Source organism: Neofelis nebulosa, chromosome 1 (genome assembly GCF_028018385.1).
Source record: "Neofelis nebulosa isolate mNeoNeb1 chromosome 1, mNeoNeb1.pri, whole genome shotgun sequence".
NCBI classification, from domain to species: domain Eukaryota; kingdom Metazoa; phylum Chordata; class Mammalia; order Carnivora; family Felidae; genus Neofelis; species Neofelis nebulosa.
In genome coordinates, this window is record NC_080782.1 from 103751554 (window position 1) to 103776894 (window position 25341).

Sequence of the window (25341 nt, forward strand, 5' to 3'; positions counted from 1 at the left end):
CCACAATGCACTGTAAGTACATGCTTTCTTGTTCACCTTCCCCACAAAATTATGACCTATACCAAGTACCTAACATACTGCCTAAACCAAAGAAACCACTTAATATTTCTGAATTAAACAGTTCTCTCCTGACCCCAGAAAATCTAGACTTTTGGAACCCTCTCACTGGATACTGTTTGCTTCAGCCTGCTTATTTTCTTTTGATGTAAGGAAACTGTTTAAAATGTCTTTTCTGGGGGCGCCTGGGTGGCTCAGTCGGTTGAGCCGCCGACTTTGGCTCAGGTCATGATCTCACAGTCCGTGAGTTCGAGCCCCGCGTGGGGCTCTGTGCTGACAGCTCAGAGCCTGAAGCCTGTTTCGGACTCTATGTCTCCCTCTCTCTGACCCTCCCCCGTTCTTGCTCTGTCTCTCTCCAGTCTCAAAAATAAATAAACGTTAAAATAAATGAATAAATAAATAAATAAATAAATATGTCTTTTATGAAAGTTACTTGTACAACTTAAATGTTATCTGTATAACCTCAGAAACCATGGGATAAGGGTGGAATTTCCCGGCTTTGAAATTTCACAAGCTGTTTCTGTGACGCTGTTATACCTCCCAATTCCAAGAAAGGGTTATTCAAAGACAGCGTGCGATAAGTATGTTCTATTAACATAACCAACTATTTAACTAGTCTGGTAAGCACAACCCTATCTGTACCAGGCAAGTGGTTCCCAAAGCTGGACTTCGCCAAGCCCTCAGGACTTCACTAACAACGCAAACACCAGGATCCCACCCCAGAGACCCCAAAGATCCAGGCCGGGGCTTAACGCAGCCGTATATTCATCAAGTTCCTCGGCTGACAATGCTAAGTCAGGTTTTGAGAACCACTGATTTCAAAGATACAAAATACAGTGCCAGTGCTAAAAGTGAACTAAGATATATTTTATTTGGAACTATCTTCCTCTGCAAACTTCACGACCCCTACTGTGTCCCAGAATCATGACTGGAGGCTCCAGAGAATAGAACAGAGCTGTTAAAGTGTGTCCACAGTTCACCGGCTTCCTTGTCCGGCCAGTGTTTAGTCCTGTCCCGCCCACATTGGCGGACACAGGAAAAGGAGTCACAGGCTCAGCCAGGGGTTTCCAGGCCCGGGCCGCCGGAGCGCTCGCGCAGCCTACCTGGTAGATGGCAGAACCCGAGTCCGGCTGGGTACCCAGTGTGGCCACCGAGTCCCCGTGATAAGCGCGCGGCCCGGGGACAAGGGCGCGGACGCACGGCCGCAGGGCTAACCTCAGGGAAGCCCACATGACAGCCGGCCCGGAGCGAAGAACTAGCGCAACAGAGCGGCCCGCGCAGGTTCAGAGTTGGTTATTTCCCAGCCGGCTTCCCTGATTCGGGATACAGCTCAGCTCGCGTCCTTACAGCCCAACCCGCCTGAAACACCCCAAAGTCTCAAGCCAGCCACGGCACGTGCGTGGGCTCGCCAGCCGTAAAAGGTCGACGCTGCGCACCACGCCCCCCGAACTTAGCCAATAAGCGACAGAGGCGCAGCACCGCGAGGTCCTGTCCCCTCGCGAGCGCGGGAGTTCCGCGGTCCGGAGGCGGAGCCATCTTCCCGTTGCCGCCCCTCCTGTCTGCGCGCTGTGCTGGCTAGGTGAGGTTCAGTATCTTGAGAATCGTCTCTCTTGGTTTTCCTCGTGCTGTTTTCTTCTTCCCCTCTTAATAGAAAGGGGCTTGTGGGGGAGAGGAAGGAAAAAGGAAAAGAAAAAAAAGTTAGAGAGGGAAAGAGCCAAACCATAAGAGACTCTTAAAAACTGAGAATAAGCACTGGGTTGAGCACTGGGTGTTGTATGGAAACCGATTTGACAATAAATTTCATATTTAAAAAAAAAAAAAGAAAAGAAAGGGGCTGGCACTTGAAAAATCTTATCCCTATAGGAGAGCTGGAAACCGAACAGGCAATTAAGCTGTCCTGAGAAACAAAACTCTTTATTTTTTTTTTAATTTTTTTTAACATTTATTTATTTTTGAGACAGAGAGAGACAGAGCCTGAATGGGGGAGGGTCAGAGAGAGAGGGAGACACAGAATCTGAAACAGGCTCCAGGCTCTGAGCTGTCAGTGCAGAGCCCGACGCGGGGCTCGAACTCATGGACCGCGAGATCGTGACCTAAGTCGAAGTCGGACGCTTAACCGACTGAGCCACCCAGGCGCCCCAAAACAAAACTCTTTAAAGAAGATACATATTTATTCATTCATTCAGCAAATATTTCTTCTGGGTCTCCTGTGTCCATTGCTCTTCTGGCACTGAGTCTTATAATTTCATGAGTCTTCCAGCTTTGTCTTCTCTTTCAGGTGTTTTGTTTTTGTTTTTGGCTATTTGGGGTGGGCTTCTTGAGATTCCGTATTAATTTTAGTATGGGTTTTTCTGTTTCTGAAAAAAAAATGTCATTGGGTTTTGATAGGGATTGTATTGAATCTGTTCACACTGGATAATATTGACATCTTAATGGGGCGCCTGTTTGGCTCAGGTCATGACCTCAAAGTTTGTGAGTTTGAGCCCTGCATCGGGCTCTGTGCTGACAGCTCGCAGCCTGGAGCCTGCTTCAGATTCTGTGTCTCCCTCGCTCTCTGCCCCTCCCTGGCACATGCTAGCACCCTCTCTGTCTCTCTCCCTCTGTCAGAAATAAACATTAAAAAAATTTTTTTAAATATATTGACAACAGTATTAAGTTTTGCAGTCCATGGACATGGAATGTGTTACCAGGTATTTGTGTCTTTAATTTATTTCGGCAATATTTTGTAGTTTTCATTGGGCAAGTTTTACACCTCCTTGGTTAATTCTTATTTTATGCTTTTGGTATTTTATTATTTTTGATATTATTGTAAATGGAAATTGTCTCTGTAATTTCCTTTTCAACTTGTTCATTATTAGTGTATAAAAATCCAATTGGTCTTTGTGTGTTGACTTTCTTTGTGTCCTGCTACTTTGCTGAATTCATTTATTCTAACAGGGTTTTTTTGGCGGGGGTGGATCTTTAGGGATATTCTACCTACTTCTCATCTGCAAAGAGATCATTTTACTTCTTTCTTTCCAATTTGAATGCCTTTTATTTCTCATTTTTGCCTAATTGCTCTGGCTAGGACTTCCAGCATTATGTGAATAGCAGTGGCACAAGTGGACCTTCTTGCCTTGTTCCTGATCTTCAGAGGAAACACTTTCAGTCTTTCATCACTGAGTATGATGTTTGCTGTGCATTTTTGATATGCAGCCTTTATGATGTTAAGGTAGTTTTCTTGTATCCTTAGTTAGTTGATTGTTTTTATTATGAAAGAGTGTTGAATTTTGTGAAATGTTTTTCTGCATCATTTGAAATGATCATGTGTGTCTTGTTTTCTTCTTTATTCTGTTAATGTGGTATATTTCATTGATCAGTTTTGGTATGTTGAACCATCATCTTTGCATTCCAGGAATAAGCCCCACTTGGTCATGGTGTATAATCCTTTTTATTATGGTGCTGAATTCAGTTTACCAGTGTTGTATTGAGGATTTTGCATCAACATACATAAGGGTATTGGTCTGTAAGGTTCTTGTGTCATTGTCTGGGTTTGGAATCAGGATAATGGCCTCAGAAAGCATCAGGAAGTGTTCTCATCAATTTTTTGTAGAAGTTTGAGGATGATTGGTATTAGTTCTTCTTTAAATGTTTGGTAGAATTACTGAAGCCACAAAGTCCTTTTTCTCTGGAGTTTGTTTTTGATTACTGATTCAATCTTTTTACTGTATATCTGTTCAAATTTTGTCTGGAGTTTTTTTGTTGTTTTGTTTGTTTGTTTTAGAGAGAGAGACACCACGAGCAGAGGAGAGGGGCAGAAGGAGAGAAAATCTTAAGCAGGCTTCACACTCAGCGCAGATCCCAACACGGGGCTTGATCCAATGACCCTGGGATCATGACCTGAGTTAAAATCAAGAGCCAGACTCTCAACTGACAGAGCCACCCAGGCACTTCTCAAGTTTTCGATTTCCTTGCAATGTAGTCTTGGTAGGATTTGTTTCTAGGGATTTGTCCCATTTCATCTCGGTTATCCAGGTTGTTGGTGTGGAGTTGTTCATAGTGTTGTTTACTTTTTTACTTTAGGGAATACGATATTTCAGCTTTCATAATGGAAATAAAGATGTTTTTACCTCTTTCTCTCATAAATGATCCCAAAGCAACAAAGGAGCACAGAAAAGAATTCATATCCCACCTTCAGTTAAACTAGGACACATGTGAAGACAGTAAGCAAAAATAGGAATGATAAATTTAGCAGAAAAAAGGAAGCTGAAATCTAAGTGCTTGCAGTGGAAGATAAAAACAAGTAACAAGTCAGTTTGCCTCCCAGAAATCCCTGCAAGGCTCAGAAATTGGTGGTACCAGCAACAGAGAAAGGTGTGGATGGATGTGGGGAGAAGCAGTGGAGACCAAGAAACAGTGGAACTACTTGGAAATCTGTATAAGAAGTAATTAGAACCCTGGGTTTCCATTCCCACTTTGCCCAGGAGAAATTTTCTGGAGAAATTGCCATCTCAGAAATTTCAAATATAGGGACATTAGACAAGAGTGAAGTGCCAGACTGAAATCAAAAAGATTAAAAGTTTGGAGGCCAAATCAAGAAAACCCTGTTCCCCACCTTCTTTTTTCCTCCAAGGTCTCAAATGCTGGCTACCAGCATTTATATACAAGTCCATATAGAAGTTTATATAGAAGTCTAGAGAAACCTTAACACTTAACAGAAAAGATCAACAGTGACATTTGAAGTTCCCCAATGGAAAAACTCCTTAGAAAATAATGCATCTACAGTGTACCTCCAAATTGGCATGTCCTATGTATCGATACCTCATTAAGCTTGTAAAAGCTCCCAATCAACATTTTAGAAAATTTCTCTAACATATACATGGATAGCCAAGGATCAACAGGCATTTGAGGGAAGTTTTCAGCATGAGAAAAAGATACCCACCTCAACCAAGAAAACCTCAGAAGAAACCGTAGTAAAAGGAACAGAATAAACTGCAACATCCTTAGAGAAATGAAAATATATGGCATTCATGAAACAAGCACAGGATTATGAAAAAAATTTTAAAAGCTTCTGGAAATAAATATATGAAATCAAGAATTTTAATCTGTAGAAGGGAAGGAAACATGGAAATAAAATTTTATTTTAATGTTCATTTTGAGAGACAGAGTGAGCGAACAAGTCAGCATGAGCAAGGGAGGGGCAGAGGAAGAGCATCCCAAGCAGGCTCCCAGCTATAGCACAAAGTCTGATGTGAGGCTTGACCTCATGACTGGCTCAGTCTCATGACTGTGACATCATGACCTGAGCCAAAATCAAGAGTCAGACGCTTAACTGACTGAGCCAACCAGGCACCCCTGGAAATAAAATTTTAAGCCTCATTTCCAATTTAAAATTTGGTAGAAATGTAATCAAAGCTAGAGATTACAAGCTTTAGTCACTTAATGAGAAATTATTAAGATGGGAAAACATGTCATAAGGAAACAAGATACTCTGCTAGATAAATTTATTAGATAAATGAGAGGTTAGCAATTATTTCCTGATTGGCATTTAATTTCAGTTTATTCTTAATGTTGTATACTTATCTAAAGTTTTAGTGGTTTATACTTGTGTATCTTACTATAATTGAGTTTTTAACTCTGTTTGCTAAGGGCAAATAGCATTGCTATAATATTGAAAGGCTTCCTTAATAGACCCAAGGGTTGCTTTTAAACTTTAAGACTATGGGGGCGCCTGGGTGGTTTAGTCGGTTGGGCATCTGACTTCAGCTCAGGTCATGATCTCACAGTCCATGAGTTCAAGCCCCACATTAGGCTCTGTGCTGACAGCTCAGAGCCTGGAGCCTGCTTCAGATTCTGTGTCTCCCTCTCTCTCTGCCCCTCCCCTGCTCATGCTCTGTCTCTCCCAGTCTCAAAAATAAATAAAAATATTTTTTAAAAATTAAAAAAAAATAAACCTTAAGACTATGAATGGGTGCTATAGAAAATAACTGTTGTTAAAATCTTTATTATAATACAAAAATCGTGTTTTAATATTTTAGCAATAAACAATTAGAAAATAAACACCATTTATAAATGGTTTTAAAAACATTTATAATGTCATCAAAGAGCATCATGTCTTGGGGCTCCTGGCGGGCTTACTTGGTACGGCATATGACTTTTGATCTTGGGGTTGTGGGTTTGAGCCCCACGATGGGTATAGAGATTACATTAAAAAATCTTTTAAAAAAAAGAACATCAAGTACTTAGAAATGTAACAAATGAGGTGACACTAGTATAGATTTACACAATAAAAACATGTCTACAAAGATTTGCATAAGAATATATAAACAGTCCCCTAGGAAAATGAACAGGAAATTATGGTGTATTCGTATAATGTGGTATACTCATAAAACAGAATAAAACTCAGCAGCAAAAGCGAACTGCTAACAGGGATGAATCCCAAAAACATTGAGCGAAAGTAACCAGATAGAAAAAAACGGGCAGTGTGTGATTCCACAAAGTTTAAGTCCAAGCAAAACTAATCTCTAGGTGACAGAGGGGAAAGAGCTTAAGGGAACTTCCTGGCATGATGGAAATGTTTGTTTTGCAGGATAGTTACAGAGGTGTATGCATTGTCCTTGCTCAAAGTGAATACTTCAGATCTGTGTATCTTATTAAATGTAAACTATGCCTTAAAACTGTTAACTGCAGGGGTGTCTGGGTGGCTCAGTCGGTTAAGCATCTGACTCTTGATCTTGGCTCACGTTATGATCTCATGGTTCTTCAGATCAAGACCCACGTCAGCTCTGCGCAGACAGTGCAGAGCTTCCTTGGGATTCTCTCTCCCTCTCTCTCCGCCCCTCCCATGCGTGTACTCCCTCCCTCCCTCCCTCTCTCTCTCTCTCTCAAAACAAATAAATACATAAAAATATTTTTAATTACAAAAAAGATTAATAGAAACTGCAGATATGAGAACCGTGAAAATGAAAAGGACAAAATTATCAAAACAATAAGAACATTTCCCAGAAGGGATGTAAATGAAGATTCCTTATTAAAAAGATCCATTAAGTTTCCAGCAGCATGAATTTAGGGGCGGGAAAGGAAGGCAAGCTTACACCAAAGTTCATTATTGTGAACAATACCAGGTCATAAAACTGTAAACAGGCAAGCCACTTTCAAAGGATAGATAGGGAATCAGAATGGAAACTGCAAACTGGAAGACAATGGAGCATGCCTTTAAAATGACATGAAAAGCATTTTCAAATTATTCAGGATTTTTATTCATAGCCTGAGAGTAGAATAAAGAAATTTCAGACATGAAATGTCTTAAATAATGTTATCACCCATGTATCCTCTTGCTGTAAACAGTGGAGGATGTACCCACCAAAAAAATCAAGACAGACAATGGCATGGGCACTACAGAGAATCTAAACCAGGAAAGAAGGGTAGGAAGTTCATAGAGAAATGGCGAAGGGCAGTACCAGAATGACAGCTGTACTGCACATAAAGACCTATGAAGCCACTAGACCAGTTACAGTAGGAAGAAAGACGTCCATAAAGTTTTCCAGGAAAAAAAGCAAACTGTTTATCTGACAGTTTGGCCACGTGGAAAATTATATGGAGGCATTTTGAAGCAATTATTAACTCCAAGAAAAACAAAAGGTTGCACCATAAATGTCACCTTAGTACGTAATGTGGTACAGCATTGAATAATTACAATTAATACAATAACACTATTGAATATGGATTAAGCCGTAATTGTAACATATTAAGAGGGAAGGCATGGAAGGGAGAGTTTAAGAAAGCTAATATTCTTTTTTTTTTTTTTTTTTTTAACGTGTATTTATTTTTGAGACAGAGAGAGACAGAGCATGAATGGGGGAGGGTCACAGAGAGAGGGAGACACAGAATCTGAAAGCAGGCTCCAGGCTCTGAGCCGTCAGCACAGAGCCCGACACGGGGCTCGAACTCACAGACTGCAAGATCATGACCTGAGCCAAAGTCGGACACTTAACTGACCGAGCCACCCAGGCGCCCCTCTTTTTTTTACTTTTGAGAGAGGGAGCGTGCACACATGTGAGAGAGAGGGGAGGGGCAGAGAAAGACATAAAATCCAAAACACGCTCCATGCTGTCAGTGCAAAGCCTTATTGTGGGGCTCAAACCCATCAATCATGAGATCACAACCTGAGATGAAGTCAGGCACTCAACCGAGCCACCCGGTCCCAAGAAAGCTAAGTCAATTCACAATGTCTAACATTCATAAATAAGAGATTAACAGAATAACCATATTTAGAAATATGTAATAACAGAAGAAATAGCTAGTTTGAAATCTAGCACTACTTTACTTTTTAAGCCATGTATAATAATTTTTTTAATATGAAATAATGCATATTAAAAGGTTAGTACTGTGCCTAGCATAATAAATGGTAACCTATTGTTTTAAAAAAGTGAGTTTTTAAAAATCCAGGCAGGGGGAAATGAGAGTAAAAAGTCAGAATTTTAGCCACAAATTTAGCTTTGCATTGATAAAGAAAACAACATAAGGATTCACACAGCCCACATACAACATCAGACCAGTTGAACAGAAGCCCAATTATTCCTGGCACTGAAGTCAAATGTCTCCTACAGATTCTAAGTAGAATATTGGGTGATAAAGCTTTTTAAAACTCTGTAACATCATTATAGTAAAAATAACAATTTCTTTAGGCTTTTGCACTATTTGACATAATATCCCTAACCTCAAGCAGACAAAACAATGTAGGCGGCCCATATACATAGCTCTTTGATGATGTGACCAAATTCAATATAAAAATTCTATCTGGAGAAAGGACTAGACTACCCTTTAGGAAAATTTCTACAAATATTTCTCTCAGCCAAATTTTTTGACCAGCTAAGATTTTGCCAATATACACTTCAGAAGTCCAGGATTATATTATGTTCAGGACTCAAGTTTCCCATTTGTCTTTCTCTACAGAGAAAACAAAATGGGAAGAGAAAAAAGAGTGAAAGAGATTGAGAGTTCTTGTACCTAAAAATTCATTATATAAGCAAAAAAGCAACTCTCCACATGTCCTAAGTGGGAATGAGGGGAAAGGATATTCTTTATTCTTACAAGATAAAAAAAATATCCTTCACAGCAAGCGTATCAGATAAAAGATTAATTCTTCCAGGTATACCATATTTTTATGGAAGGAAGAAAGCTGTAGGTGAAAAACTGACAAGTTTTGGTTAATTAAACATTAATATCTTTCAGTCATTAAAAAAAAAAACACAACCGAAATAGTATAAAATAACTTTTATTTACATAATTTATACCTATAGAACATAACTGCTTTCTTTAGAACAAGAAAATTTACAAATGACAGATATTGCTTTTTGTCAAAAACTCCTTCAAGCAAGAGAGTATATACATGGTCACTTCTATTTCAAATAATATGGTCAACAGTGGATATTCATAATTTTATCTGTGCCTCAATCATTTACCAACAATTAGGCTTTTAAACCAACATGTTGATTGCTTGCTAAGACCTAAGTTTTCAGGAGGAAAAGTCAAGAAAACAAAACCATTATTCATACCTCTTTTAAGATTTATACAATTCTTCGCAACATCATCTTTACGTGAATCAGATTAAATATAGGTGTGACTAATTCTTTCCACCTTGTAAGGTAAAGACACTGATTACGTTTTCTCATTTTCCCAGATTAGTTTTAAGGATATAATAGTAGGACAATTTAGCTGGCTGACTTGATTCTCTAAACACAATGAATGCCCAAAGATAAAATTATTTCTTATACAGTAAGAAATTATATATTCCATAAAACCAATTCATTATAGATGTACAAGACAGATGTTAGCAAAGTTAAAAAATAAATATTACACAAGGGATAAAATAATAGGTTAACTGTGGCAACTTAACACTGAAACTAACATTAACTGAATGAAACTTTCAGAATATGAGACTTTAAAAAATTTTATAAAAACAGGGCATTAAAATGGCAATGTGATTTAATACCATGATTTTTTTGTGACATCTTAATCACAGAAAATAAATTAATGCATACCTATTGAGAATTTCCACTCAGATTTATAGATCCTCCTTTATGACAAAAAAAGTTAAATTGTAAATTTCACTGTACAGCAATGAATAAGCTGTTATTGTTGAGCCATATCCGATTTTACTAATGAACTAAAAAATTGGCCACAATTTTTTTCAATATACAGTTATCTAGACATTAAAATATTTTCCCAGCTGAAATACTGATCATTTTGTAATGCAATCAATCAACACAGCTTTAACTGTGATGCACAACTCATAACTTCAATGATGAATATTTCATAGATAGATAAAGATGTCAGCACCTTAAGGTATGAAAATTGCTGTCTAAGGTAGGGGTCAAACTAAAAGCCCAATCCAGCCATGTCAATCACTTAAGTGTCCCCTGGCTATTTGCACACTGAAATAGCAGAGTTTAGTAGTTGCCACAGATTCCTTCTGGCCCACAAGTTCAAAAATATTTTCTGGAAAATATTTTTGACTCCTGCTCTGAGGCTTTTCAAATAGAAGATTAAATCTGCTTTTAAGAAGTTTGATTTGAACAACCACCAAAGATTTGCTTGGGTGGATAATGGAATTACATATGTAAATAACAAAATTTCAAAATTAAAAACAACCCTTAAATTAATACTGATGATAATCACTGAACAAAATCTTATTATCTTATTTTCTGCTTTAACATCACAATTATGTTCGGTGCTTACAGGTCTGAATGTTCCTTAAGCAAAATTTAATGGGGGAAAAAACACTATCAAGAAATCAGTTTTTTAAAAAAGGAATGTGTGTAAGTGTATGTGTGTGTAAAGGGGATTGAGTTTTGTATGTAAATCTCCCTCATAAATTAAGGGTTTTCCCCCCAATCAAATCCTGAGATTATCCAAGAAATAAGAAAAACCAAAAATTCACAGTACAAATTCAATATACTAAACTATGAGAAAAAATGTATTCAAAACATATACTATCCAAATACTTTAGTGATATAACTTTAAATATCTTTAAAATTAAAGAGGGAAAAGGGACAAACATAAATTTGTCAATACCTTCTTTACCCATAATCTGAGTGGTGAAAATAATTAAAACTGAATATTCTTTTAAATAAACAATTTAAAAATAAATAAACTTTTTGATGTTTCGTCTTTATAAATAATAAGTTTAAATACTACTTACTTGTTCAATTAGGACTAATGTTACATCAACATCAATTAGAAAAATACATATTTTCCAGTCAAATAGATGAAAATAGAAAAGTTTTTAACATTTACCATACTAAAGTGGAGTTTCACAATATGCTTTCATATACCGAGAGGCAACTGAAAAGGCCTTCAGCAAAACCAACAAAGAACAACAACAACAACAAAAAACCTCCCACCCCCAAAAAAAGACCCCAGAAAAAAACCTTTACAAAAGAAGTTCACTAAGTGTTAAATACAATCCACCTCCGAATACTTGGGCACTGTGATTTATACATAAACATTTATCCAAAACACTCCAGAATGTCCATGTATGTTCAGCACAGGAAGAGTAAAAATGTAAACAAGAGAAGCTTTTTCTGTCTCAGAAGCAGTCTTAATTGCTTTGTATTTCCAAAATGCTGAACCAATCAGAATGAAAGGAACCTCAGCAATGTTTTCCAATGATTATAAAAGCTTCAAATCAAGCTCATTAAATATTTAAAGTCAATCTCAAGAAAAACAGCCAGTGATGCTTTTTTCTAAATACTGCTTAGGTGATATAATTGACTCTGGAAATCCTAGACTTTGAAAAAAAAAAAACAACAACAAAAAAGACTTTTATTATGTTTCATCCACTTCAATAAATATATCACTAAAAAAATATTCAGAGACTGTGGTTGGCCCCTCTTCAGGTGCCCGGGTTTGGCCAGTTTTACATTCCTCTTTTGGTAAGGGACGATCATAAGAAACCTAAAAAGATTAAAAAAAATAATAATAAGCATGCAATATAACATTTATATATTGGTAGTGGTAGTCTAAATTGATACTGCTTTTCCCTATCAGTTTAAACTACCACAAAGCAATACAGTGATAAATATGAGAGTTTTAAGTATGTTCATGCTCATTGACCAAATAATTTCATTTCTATGCTGTTATATTAGGGAAACAATACAAAACATAGTAAGAGTTTTATGAATAAGGTAACCTTTCAAGCATTAGTTTTAATAAAACTGGACTCAACATAAAACAGCAGGCATGATTAGATTAATTACAGTATACACAAGGTCCATTATTTTACCCTAATTTCCACAAAAAAATTTTAATATAGAAAAAACTAACATTATCAAATCTGCAATGAAAAGTTTTAATAATCTGCATAAGAAGAGACAGACCCATGGAGCGCCTGGGTGGCTCAGTTGATTAAGCAGCCCGCTTCGGCTCAGGTCATGGTCTCACGGCTTGTGAGTTTGAGGCCTGCGTTGGGCTCTGTGCTGACAGTTCAGAGCCTGGAACCTGCTTCAGATTCTGTGTCTCCCTCTCTGTCCCTCCCCAACTCGTGCTCTGTCTCTCCCAAAAATAAATAAACATTAAAAAAAAATTTTTTTTTAAATAGAAAAGAATAGACCCACAAAACAGAACAGTATTCAAGGAAACATTACAAATTAAAGCAATACTATCAAAAATTAGCATACTTAGAAATCTATGACAAATTAAGACACAGGAACAGATATATGTATCAATGAAAAAGACTAGAAATATCCCCAACACATACAGGTGGAAATTTAGTATCTGAGAAAAGTGACATTTCAAAAAAAAAAAAAAAAGGAAAATTGTATTATTTTTTAAATTATGTTGGACAACTGTATAACCATCTCAGGGGGGAAAAAAAAAGTCAAACCTATATCCTCAACAAAATAAATTCTAGATTAATTAAAAGATGTAAATGTAGGGGCTCCTGGGTGGCTCAGTCAGTTAAGTGTCTGACTTCAAGTCAGATCATGATCCTGAGTTCGAGCCCTGTGTCAGGGTCTGTGCTGACAGCTCAGAGCCTTGAGCCTACTTTGGATTCTGTGTCTCTCTTTCTGCCCCTTCCCTGCTTGCACTCTGTCTCTCTCTCAAAAATAAACATTGAAAAAAATAATCTACTCTAAAATATCATGGGAAAACACTTTCATAATCCTGGACTAAGGGAGAAGGAGTGTCTTTTTAAATGACCAGAAAGGAAGAAGCCATAAAAGGAAAGAGTGATAAATTCATCTATGTAAAAATAAAAAACATCTGCATGGCAAAAACTACCATACACAAAATCAAAAGATAAAGGACATACAGGTTAAAAAAAAACAAAAAAACAATAAACAAAACAAAACCATGTACAACCTTTGTCACAAAAGGTTTTCTTTAAGAGCTTCTACAAATCAATATGAAAAAGACTAATAAACCAACGTTTTTAAGAAGCCAAACATACGAAAAGATGGTTCAGAGAAAACAAGTGATTCAAATACATGAAGAGGTGCTCAACCTCACTCATATATACTCATTAAATCTATGAAGAATGTCATAAGTGAAAAAAATTGATTATGTGCTAGCGTGAGGAAAAAGGCCCTCTCATATACTACTGATAAAAATAGAAACGGATATATTTGCTATGGAAGACAATCAAGTAATATCTGTCAAAGGAATGATCATTCCTTTTGATCAGCAATTCTATTTCTAGGAAGGAATTCAACCTATGGATAAAAGTGTAAAATCACTCATTTCTAAGTTAGATATTACCACATTATGTGAACTACCAAATCATTAGGAATAACCTAAATGGTTACCAGTGTGAGACCAATATTGCTCTATGGTACACGCAAACAATGGAGTATGATATAGTCATTAAAAATAATGAGGGCATTCTTGGGCACTTATTCCTGCAAAATGAACTTACATCCACACAAGAACTTGCATATGAATGTTCACAGCAGCTTTATCCAAAATAGGCAAAAACTGAAAATAACCCAGATGTCCTTCAACTGGTCAAAGGATAAACATGAGAATTCTATTCAGCATTAAAAAGTAACAAATAGGGGCGCCTGGGTGGCGCAGTCGGTTAAGCGTCCGACTTCAGCCAGGTCACGATCTCGCGGTCCGTGAGTTCGAGCCCCGCGTCAGGCTCTGGGCTGATGGCTCAGAGCCTGGAGCCTGTTTCCGATTCTGTGTCTCCCTCTCTCTCTGCCCCTCCCCCGTTCATGCTCTGTCTCTGTCTGTCCCAAAAATAAATAAAAAAAAAAAACGTTGAAAAAAAAAAAAATTAAAAAAAAAAAAAAGTAACAAATACATAAAACCATCTGGATGACTCTCTAGGGAACTATGCTGAGTGGGGAAAAAAGCTAATTCCAAAGGTATGATTCCATTTACACAACTGTATACAACAACATTCCACTTACATAACATTCTTTGAATGACAAATTTAATGGTGTAGAATAGATTGCCAGAAGTTAAGGAGAGTAGAGGGAGTGCAATGGAAGTGTGTCTATAAAAGGCAACACAAAGAATCTCTGCGGTGACAGAACTCTTTTGTAGCTTGACTGTGGCATTGTTATCCTGGTTGTGATACCGTACCATACTTTTGCAAGATGTTAACATTGGGGAAAAATGGATAAAAGGTGTATGGGATCTCTGTATTGTCTTTTAAAACTGCATGTGAGTCTACAATTATCCCAAAATAAAAAGTTTAAATTAAAAAAAAAAAAAAAAAAAAAAAAAAAGATGGGGTGCCTGCGTGGCTCAGTTGGTTGAGTGTCCAACCCTTGATTTCAGCCCAGGTCATGATCTCAGTTGGTGGGATGGAGCTCTGCGATGGGCTATGCGCTGATAGTGGAGAGTGCTTGGGATTCTCTTTCTCTCTCCCTGTCCCTCTGCCTCTCCCCTACCCATGCTCTCTCTCAAAATAAACATTTTAAAAAAGAGAGAGAGACTGAGACAGAGAAGGAGGAAGCTCTTTATATACTGTTTTGCAAAGATCTTTAAGATGGACTGTTATGGTGAAAACAGCAAGGAAGAACAGTATGCTGTTATTTATGAAACAAAAAGAAGAAAAATGTTTATATTTGTGCACACATAAAACATCTCTGGAAAAGTGAACCAATAGCTGATTAACAGCATACGCTTATAAAAAGGGGAAACAAGGAAGCTAAAGGACAGATGTCAGAAACTTTGTAAACTTTTTTTGTAGATTATGAATTTGAAAACTTGTAGAATATATTACTTATTCACAAAAAATAATAAAATAGCAATTTGAGAATTAGTCTTGCCTCACTCTATACCAAAGTCAATAACCATGAACAGAGTTTGTTTTAAAACTGATTACTGAACATTTTATACCTTGGGGAAAAACTCACACCCCCACTCACACTCTGTATCTGTCAAAAATAAATAAATGTAAAAAAAATAAATAAATAAAACTTATGCATATTAAAAAAACCTCCAAAATTTTATTTATTTTTTTTATGGTAGAAATTTAAAGTTTTATTGACAATATATTTTACTAAAAATGAAAATTGTATTTTAAAACAGGAAGTAGGGATGCCTGGTTAACTCACTCGGCCAAGGGTCTGATTCTTGGTTTTGGCTCAGGTCATGATCTCGTGAGTTTGAGCCCCACGTCGGGCTCCACGCCAACAGGGCTGAGCCTTGCAATTCTCTCTCTCTCTCTCTCTGCCTCTCTCCCGCTCTCTCTCTCAAAAATAAAGTAAAAAAAAAAAAACCAATGAAGTAAATGAGAGTAATGATGATACTAATAGGGGATAAACCATATAACCTGGAGGCAGCTTGGTGCTGCTGAAGTAGTTAAAAAGTATTTCAGTGAATTCTTAACCTAATTCATGGAAGCAGTGGAACTTAGGCCCTTCTGTCACTTAACCTTCTGGGCCTGTGGGAGTAATACCATCAATATCTATCTTACAAGGATGTTTGTGTAAAAAAGAAGGTATTTGACAAGAATCTTGAGTATAGTAAGTGCTCAGTGAGTCATTACATTTTTACACATTGCTGGGTAACATGGTAGGAACCATGAACATGGTGTCCAAGTGCCTGGAGTTTAGTAAATGCTGCATCTGATGAAAGTCAGCCTTTCTGTCTGCTCCCAATGTCTTCTCTCTCCATCTGTCACGGCAGTTATTGAATGTGTGAATGTGTGTTTGCTTCCCCAGTATTTGACGTCATGTCCAGACTCTGAAGGCAGTGGCTTCCAGATAATTGGCACAGAAACCAATGAACATTCTTCCCATTGATCTAATGTTGCCGACCTTGCTGCCTTAGTAGAAAGTTACAGAAATGCAAAATGTGATTCCTCTTTATGTAAAATGTATTTAGAATTCATCATAAAAAACCTCCAAAATTTTAAAAAATAAATGAATTTGAAAAAATTACTTGAAGCAAAGAGCTAAAAGGTACGTGGCTTTGTTACATAAGGATCTGACATAAACTGGTAAGCAAACCACTAAGATCCCAAAAGCTATAAATAAGCAAAAGATGGAACAAAACAGGAAGAAAAAAAAAAAAAAAGAGCAAGAGAGAGAAAATGTAGTAAATGTATGGGAAACAACCAAGCCACTAATAACTAAAGAAATGCAAATTAAACAAATGAAATGTCATTTCCACCCTCTACCGTTACATAAATTAAGAAAAAATTTACTTTGAAGAGTAAGATCTAATGCTGGCAAGAATGTAATTTAACTGGCATAGCTACATTGCTGGTAATTATAATAACTGTTCTCCAAAGAAATTTGGCAATAATAAAGACTCATAAAATATTAGTCTTTAGACTAATTCAGAAAATAATTCTATGAAATATAAAACATTTAAAAATTTTTTAAAGATGGTTTTTATAAAAGTACTCCTTTTGAGGCTCATGCTATCCAATAGCTTTCCTGTGTTGAGTTCTTAAGTAACCAACCCCAATATTCTTCCAAAGTTTTTGATAACAAGTTCATGTATTTTTCCATCCCAGTAGTTGCCATATGAACAGCTTCAGAATATACAGAAATGAAACATACGAATTCTAATCTTACCACTTCTTGAATTTTTAAATTTTTTTTTAATGTTTATTTATTTTTGAGAGAAATAGAGTGCAGGGGAGGGACAGAGAAAGAGGGGAACAGAGGATCCAAAGCAGGCTCTGTGCTGACAGCAGCAAGCCTGAAGGGGGCTCAAACTCACTAACGGTGGGATCATGACCTGAGCCAAAGTCAGATGTTCAACTGACTGAGCCACCCAGCCACCCCACCATTGTTTGAATTTTTATGGGTGCCAGGACATTTCCCCAAAAGCAAACAGAATGCAACTACTGCTTTGTTTTGCTTCCACAGGTTAAAAAACTTCTTTGCATTAAAGGAATATCCGTTAAGTGTCCATTTATGACTAGCTTAATATTAATAGATCTGTACTAAAGGAGCTGAAACTTAATTCAACACCTACCTTCTTTCCCTTATATTGAGGTATGACGGGGAGGAGATGGACAAGCGATGCTCTGACATAATTTCTGACATCCAAAAGAAAATAACAATTGCCATGTTCTTCCTAGTAGAGTCTGATATCTAACCCATTCTATACAAATAATAAAATATGACAGTTATCACATACCTGAGCTGGTGAACTGCCAATATTCTCAGATTCGGTATTAACAACAACACTTGGAGATGGAAGCAGAACAGAGGACTCTTGGGTTTTTTTCTGGCTTTCATTGAGTGGATTTGATCTTTTCAAATTCTGTCTTAGTGTAGGTATAAAAGGCTTTAGGCGTTTCTTATTATAAACATGAGTAGGTTCATCAGACTCCAAACTATTCTTTGAACATATTAAAGACAAAAATCCCAGGGGTCTTCTGCCAGGTCTAGAAATGCAAATGTAAGCATATTCAAAGATATCCAGGAAGACACATTCTTAATACCAACTTCTTTAATGCTAAAATGGCACATGTGATATACCACCTTAGTGGCATCAGCATGTCTACTAAGTGTCATTATTATTCTGATCATTATTTATTCCATCATACCAGTAGCTACCTATGCAGATTTTCTACCTAAAAGTTAGTATCAGCATCTAAAGGTAAGCTCTTGTTATACAGAATGTTTTATTTGTCTGCAGTCTTGCAAAAATGTTGACATTACTGAATTTTCTTTGACAAAACTCCTCCCCTTTACATTACTGACAGAGGAATATGTTTATAAAACATCATCCTTAGTACTGGACTTAGTCTTTATGTTATATTTGTTGCGTAGAGGTTACATTTATCCTTTGAGAGACAGAAACAGAAAGGAGCATTTGTTAAAGAGCTTCTCACGGTACCTGGATAATGGGGTTTTTGAAGCTGCTGTGATGCTACCCATTTGTTCAGACTTTGAAGCAGCACCAGTTCCCTCTTCCTTATCAGAGACAATCATCTCATTCTGAGGTAACTGAGGTGTACTCGTTTCTGCATGCGTGTCTATTATTTCATCAAGAGACTGAGATCCTATACACTGCAAAGTTGGTTCAAGTTGCTCTTTCTGAGGTTCTGGAGTTGTATGTGTGCTTCCTGAGGTAGGGAAGGTATCTTGTCCCTTGTAAGACTCCCCTTCAAAAAGCAAAGACAAATGGTAAGCATCCATCTTGAAATTTATATATCCAATTGAACTGCAATATTTGAAGGAAAAAAATCAGGACATTCTATCATAAACCTACCCTAATAAGAGTAAGCTAAATTATAAGTTAATATATAAGTTATCGGGACTATTAAGAATTGTAACTGGTACAAAGCTACGGTAACAGTTTCTGTATTCAGATACAAAACAGTCATATCAACCTACTTTTACCTAGAAAAGCTTTCTCTGTATGTATGTATGTATGTGTGTATATATATATATGTCTTTTCTTTTCTTTTCTTTTTTTTTTTTTTAATTTTTTTTTAACGTTTCTTTATTTTTGAGACAGAGAGACAGAGCATGAACAGGGGAGGGGCAGAAAGAGAGGGAGACACAGAATCCGAAACAGGCTCCAGGCTCTGAGCTGTCAGCACAGAGCCCGACACGGGGCTCGAACCCACGGACCGTGAGATCATGACCTGAGCCGAAGTCGGATGCTTAACCGACCAAGCCACCCAGGCGCCCCAATATATATGTCTTTTCTAATCTCTGGGTAAAACCTAAGGAACCATAAAAACTCCTTTATGCTCAGCTTTGTAATTCCTGAAATATAGTTGTTAAGCTTTTACAGGAAATTCTGTAGCCATATGGTTTTCTGTTATTACAGGATGAAAGTAGCTTATGTCTACGAAAGTGCCAAATCCAAGATCTCAGCTAAGAAAAAAACTTCTAATAATAAAAGCAAAATACTTAGAGAAAGTAAGCAAGACTCTTCTTCAATTCCAAATTTGAATAGATGCATCAAAAATATCCAAAAATAACAAAATGTAATCACATTAAAATTTATTTCACTCACCTGTTTCCTCAACACTTATTTCCTCTGAACATCCCTGTTTTAAAAAAAAATTACAAAAAAAATTGAATCCATGTATCAAGTCAATCTATTTTTTTCTTTAATGTTTATTTTGAGACAGTGTGCATAAATGGCAGAGAGGCAGAGAGAGAAGGAGAGAGAGAATCCCAAGCAGGCTCTGCACTGTCAGCACAACGCCCAACATGGGCATTCAATCTCACCAACCATGAGATCGTGACCTGAGTCAAAATTAAGAGTCAGATACTTAACCCCCGAGGTGCCTCCCACCCTCTTTTCTAACTAAAGAAAGCAGGTATCTCCCAGAAAGCTCGAGGGTAAAAGATGGCTTATGGAAACTCTACCAAACACTTATAAAAAAGACACTGCTCCTATTCTTTAAACTGTTTTAGAGCACAGTGAAAGAGGGAAAGTTTCCAAATGCTTTTTATAAATCAAGGCTAATATTGATTCAAATTAACCAGTACAAAAATATCAGATGAGATAGTATAAACATAATTCAGCAACACATCAAGAGACTAACATAATAATCAAGCAGAGTTTATTTCAGGAATGCAAAGATGATTCAATATATGAAATCTAATATAATTCAACAGAACTGAAGAGAAAAATACTATCATCATCTCTCTGTTTGTAGCAAAAGGGTCCAATAATATTCATACTTGGAAAAAACTTTACATTGAATAAAAAGACATTTTCTTAACACCATAAACTATAATTACTACAATTCAAAAACCAGCATCTCACTTCATAAACACTGGAAATATTCCTATTTAAGTCAGGAGTAAGAAAAATATATCTACTATCAAGACTATTTTATGACTTTTTTCTTTAATTATACTAGCCAATATAGTTAGAAAAGAGAAGGAAACTAAAGGTATATAAAGTAGATGAGAAAAATTAAAATTTTATTTGCAGATAATATGACTTTACTTAGAAAACCCAACAGAAACAAAAGAAAAATTACTGTATACGATGAGGGGAATTTAGTAAGCTCTCCGGATAGAAAAGAATTCAACGATAATAGCAACAAAAGATAAAATTCTTAGATATAACCTAATAAGAAATGGAGAATTTAAATGAAGAGGAGATGAAAATACCACTAAAAGACATAAAAGAATAATTAAACAAATGAAAAGACATACCATGTTTTTGGATAAAGAAAAAACATTCAACATCACAATTATGACATCAATTTTCCCTATCTTAAGCGGTCAAGTTAATATGATCCTAAAACAAGCATCAATAGGATTTTTTGAAGCTCTGAACAAGCTAATTATAAAATTAATATAGACTTTAAATCATCAAAATTCTAAAAGAAAACACAGGCAGCAACCTCTTTGACACTAGCCGTAGCAGCTTCTTACTAGACAATGCTATGGGCAAGGGAACAAAAACAAAAATGAACTATTGGGACCTCATCAAGATAAAAAGCTTCTGCATGAAGGAAACAATCAACAAAACTAAAAGGCAGCCTATGGAATGGGAGAAGATAATTTCAAGTAACATATCTGATAAAGGTAATATGCCAGAATCTATGAATATATCAAACTCAACACCCAAAAAATGAACAATCCAGTTAAGAAATGGGCAGAAGACATGAATAGAAATTTTTCTAAAGAAGACACCCAGATAGCTAACAGACACATGAAATGATGCTCAATATAACTCATCATCATGAAAATACAAATCAAAACCATGACGAGATACCACCTCACACCTACCAGTAGGGCTATAATTAACAACACAGTAAACAACAGATGTTGATGAGGTTGCAGAGAAAGGGGAACCCTCTTACACTGCTGGTGGGAATGCAAACTAGGGCAGCCACTCTGGAAAAACAGTGTGGAGGTTCCTCAAAAATTTAAAACTAGAACTACTGCACAACTTAGCAAGTGTACTACTAGGTATTTACACAAAGGATACATACAGATTCAAAGGGGTACATGCGCCCCAATATTTACAGCACCATTATTGACAACAGCCAAACTATGCAAAGAGCCCAAATGTCCATTGACTTAAGAAGTGTATTATGCTAAGCGAGATAAGTCAGAGGAAGAAAAATACTGTACAATTTCACTCATATGTAGAATTTAAAAAACAAAACAGATGAACATATGGAAAGGTAAAAACAGAGAGAGGGAAGCAAACCATAAGAGACTCTTTATGAAAAAGAACAAACAGAGGGTTGACGGAGGGAGGTTGGGGGGGGAGGGATTGGCTAAATGGGAGATGGGTATTAAGGAGGGCACTTTTTGGGATGAGCACTGAGTGTTTTATTTAAGTGATGAACCACTAAATTCTACTCCCAAAACCAGTATTACGCTATACGTTAACTAAAATTTAAGTAAAATTTTGAAAAAAACCCAAACTTTAGAATATATACACACTTGAAAAGAAATATATACAAACTTGAATATAGAATATATAGAATATATAGAATATAGAATATATACAAACTTGAAAAGAAAAAATAAGAAAGTAGGGGCACCTGAGTGACTCAGTCTTTTAAACCCCCGACTTTGGCTCAGGTCATAATCTCACTGCTCTTAAGTTCAAGCCCGGTGTCAGGCTCTAGGGCTCTGTGCTGACAGCTCAGAGCCCGGGGCCTGCTTGAGATTCTGTGTCTCCCTCTCTTTCTGTGTCTGTCTCTCTCTCTCTCTTTCTCTCTCTGCCCCGCCCCTGCTTGTGTGCTATCTCTCTCAAAAATAAATAAACTTTAAAAAAAAAAAAAAAAAAAAGGAAAGAAAAGAAAAAAATAAAGCGATGTGGGAGGAGAGGGAAACCTTCCATTTAAGACAGTAAAGCATTTAAAAACTAGAGTTTTTATATAAACAGAGTTTTATATATAAAACAGTGGGATACTGGTCCAAGAATAAATAGGTGAATCTAAAAGTAGAAGAAAAGAAAGTTTAGGAATATACACAAATACATATGGGATTTAATATGTGATAAGAATGGAATTTTAAATCAGTGGAGAAAAGATAAATTATTCAAAAAACGGTGCTGAGACAACTAGGCAGGCACCTGGGGAAAATGAAGTTGGTTTCACTCTCCCTAACACCGAAATAAATTCTAAACAAATCAGTAATATTAATTCTAAGAATTTCTACTAAGTCTCAAAGTGGACTTTCAATATCTATCTAACACAGTCCCTAGAAGCCATACATAAAAATACTGATAAATATGATTACAGAAAAATTAAAATTGTTTGCATGTCTATATGAATGCAGTATGTGTATTCCAGAATTTACAATTATAACTATGACATTTTATAAGCAATTTTTCATTGTTAAAAAGCTGAAAACAAAGGTCAAAAAACAAAAATCATGAAAAAAAAGAAAAATCACAAATAAGTCCGAGACATTATACTGTTCTTATACAGTCACATCAACGTACATCTATCATTTTTAAATGGCATAATATAAACTGGTGGCCTGGCTTTGCACATAGCAATGTACTATGATCCTTTCCCCAAGTCATTAAATATACTTTTGAACAAAACAATGTCTGTAAGAAATGATGATAAATTGATGAAACTGGGTGACTGGTACATGGGGAGGCATTATACTACCCTGTCTACCTTTTTAAATGCTTGAAAATTTTCATATTAAAAAGTAAGGGGCGCCTGGTTGGTTCAATCAGTAAAGCATGTGAATCTTGATCTCAGGGTTGTTAAGTCTGAGCCCCATCTTGGGTGTAAGGATGACTAAAAAGTAAAATCTTAAAAAAAAAAAAAAAAAAAAGAAAAATTCAACCGAAAAATGTCTGCAAGGGAAGAAAACTCAAAAAATAGAGTCAAAAGACACACTGGGAAAAAATATTTGCAACTCATTCATGGACATACATTACACAGAGTTCCTCCAAATCTGTAGGAAAAAGATCAACAATGCAATTAAAAAATGGCTAAAGAATATAGAATCATTTCACAGAGAAAGGAATACAAATGGCTCTAAGCATATGAAACATGTTCAACCTTACTTGTAATAAGAGAAATGAAAAACATTCTGGGATACCAGCTTCCACCTATCAGATATAAAAGAATACATTGCCTCTGTTGTGTGCTATCTAAGGATGATTGGTCTTCAACTATCCCACTGAGAATATAGATTCTAAATTAACTTTTCCAAAGTGTAGCTACATAATGAGATAAATGATCATGAGTATCAGAAACAAAAACAAGAGGGTGCCAAGAAACCTTTAACATAGTGGCTGGTGATCAAATGTACATACTGTCTTCAGGCTTCCCTGAGGTAGTGATGATGGAGGCTAAAGAAGTGTGTATGTCTGGCAAGGCAATGTTTCATATAGAGGAGATAATAAACAAATGCCCTGGGATATGAAGAAGTATGATGCATTCAAGAACCTGAAAGACAGCCAATATAGTCAGAGAGTAAGGGAGAGACAAACACAAGGTGAGGCCAGAGACAGAAATGGACCAGACAAATAGAGGGCCTTCAAGGTCCTGGGTCTTCTTCCTAAGAGCAATGGATAGCTTTAGCATTATGATCCTGGTAGTGATGATATTACTGTAATAATTTTACACAACAGGAAACTCATTCACAGAGATGACCTATTTTGACTCATGTCCCACAGCTGTTAAATGGTAGAGGCAGGATCCAGATCTACAGGATGCTTTTGGCCTTATTTTTAGCCAATGACACACAACTGGGAATGGGTTTCCTGATGAATGTCCATCAATTTTCACCTAGAACTGGTTAAAAGTGATTATCTAAAACCAGTTTTAGCTGGGTTATTTATGGTGAAAACTATTAGAACTATCTTTAAAGAGTTTAAAGGAAACAAATGGATCTGTTGTAATATGGCCATCTTATGTGCTTGATAATTCTATCTTACCTCAGAGGTATAATTTTGACAATCATCTCTTGAAGTGAGTGAACTTTTTTTGGCAGGAGGAACATGGTCACTTTCATCAAGCGTACAATGAAATCTCTTCCTAGTTATAAGATCCAAATTAGCAGGAAGCTTTTCAGAATCCTCTCTTCCAGAATCAGATATACACATGGCATCCTGACCAACTGAAGTTACTGGAAAACTCATACTGCATAGGAAATGCATACATGTTAAATCAGCAAATTAGAAGTTACTTAATGAGGTTAAAGGCTCAGCTATCCCAATGACAGCTGCCAAAAAACTTTCAAGTAACTAATATTTACATGGCCAAGCTCACAAAAATGTTAGTTTTGACATCTATTTGCATTTAAAAACTCACAACTCTATAAAACTCACAAATTCTCTAATACTGAATTAAATCTAAGGTACAAAAATAGTGTTTTCTTTGTCTGTAAAGTTAAAATTTCAATCTAAAATCCTTCTTCCTTTTTTTAAGTAGGAGCCAGCGTGGAGCCAAATGCAGGGCTTCAACTCACAACCCTGAGATCAAGACCTGAGCTGAGATCAAAAGTCAGATGCTTAACTGACTGAGCCATCCAGGCACCCCTAAAATCCCTCTTCCAAATATGAAAGGCTTCAACATCTAATGCTACTTGACCATTAAGTGCCTTAACCAATGACCGTTAAAATACAACACTTCTATAGAAAAGAATTAAAATAACAGTATTAAAAACGTACAAAAATGTCATCTCTCTGTACTATTTTTGCAACTTCTATGAACGTATTTATTTCAGAATTTAAAATATATATGCTTACAAAGTAACCACACCTTTAACAGATGGCATTTTATAACCCAAACTGCTACATTTTTTTTAGCTTTCAAAATACTTAAGATATGAAACAAGTTTCATACAAAAGTATTACACACTTAAATGGCAGCTTTATCAGATATAAAAACAATGATATCTTCTCTAACTTATCACATAA

At 36.4% G+C, this 25341-nt stretch overlaps 2 protein-coding genes across 8 annotated transcripts in view; both read right to left on the minus strand.

Moving 5' to 3' along the window:
* MCCC2 (methylcrotonyl-CoA carboxylase subunit 2) overlaps positions 1-1489 on the minus strand; it is a 73517-nt gene extending 72028 nt beyond the window's left edge. The window contains exon 1 of the mRNA XM_058730133.1: positions 1161-1489. Within this exon, the coding sequence (XP_058586116.1) occupies positions 1161-1289 (129 nt within the window). The 5' untranslated portion in view covers positions 1290-1489. The remainder of the gene's footprint in view (positions 1-1160) is intronic.
* Positions 1490-2296: 807 nt separating this feature from the next.
* The window catches only part of BDP1 (B double prime 1, subunit of RNA polymerase III transcription initiation factor IIIB), a 99080-nt gene continuing 76035 nt past the window's right edge, over positions 2297-25341 (minus strand). For 3 of the 7 annotated variants that reach the window (XM_058730139.1, XM_058730156.1, XM_058730147.1), the window contains 5 exons: positions 24358-24562; positions 19486-19519; positions 18355-18622; positions 17650-17899; positions 9298-11994 (listed from right to left, as the gene is read on the minus strand). In XM_058730139.1, coding sequence (XP_058586122.1) covers positions 11866-11994; positions 17650-17899; positions 18355-18622; positions 19486-19519; positions 24358-24562 — 886 coding nt within the window. In that variant the 3' untranslated portion in view covers positions 9298-11865. Of the gene's footprint in view, positions 2415-9297; positions 11995-17649; positions 17900-18354; positions 18623-19485; positions 19520-24357; positions 24563-25341 lie in introns of those variants that run through there. The other 4 variants (XM_058730160.1, XM_058730170.1, XM_058730178.1 and 1 more) reach the window with 4 other exon arrangements.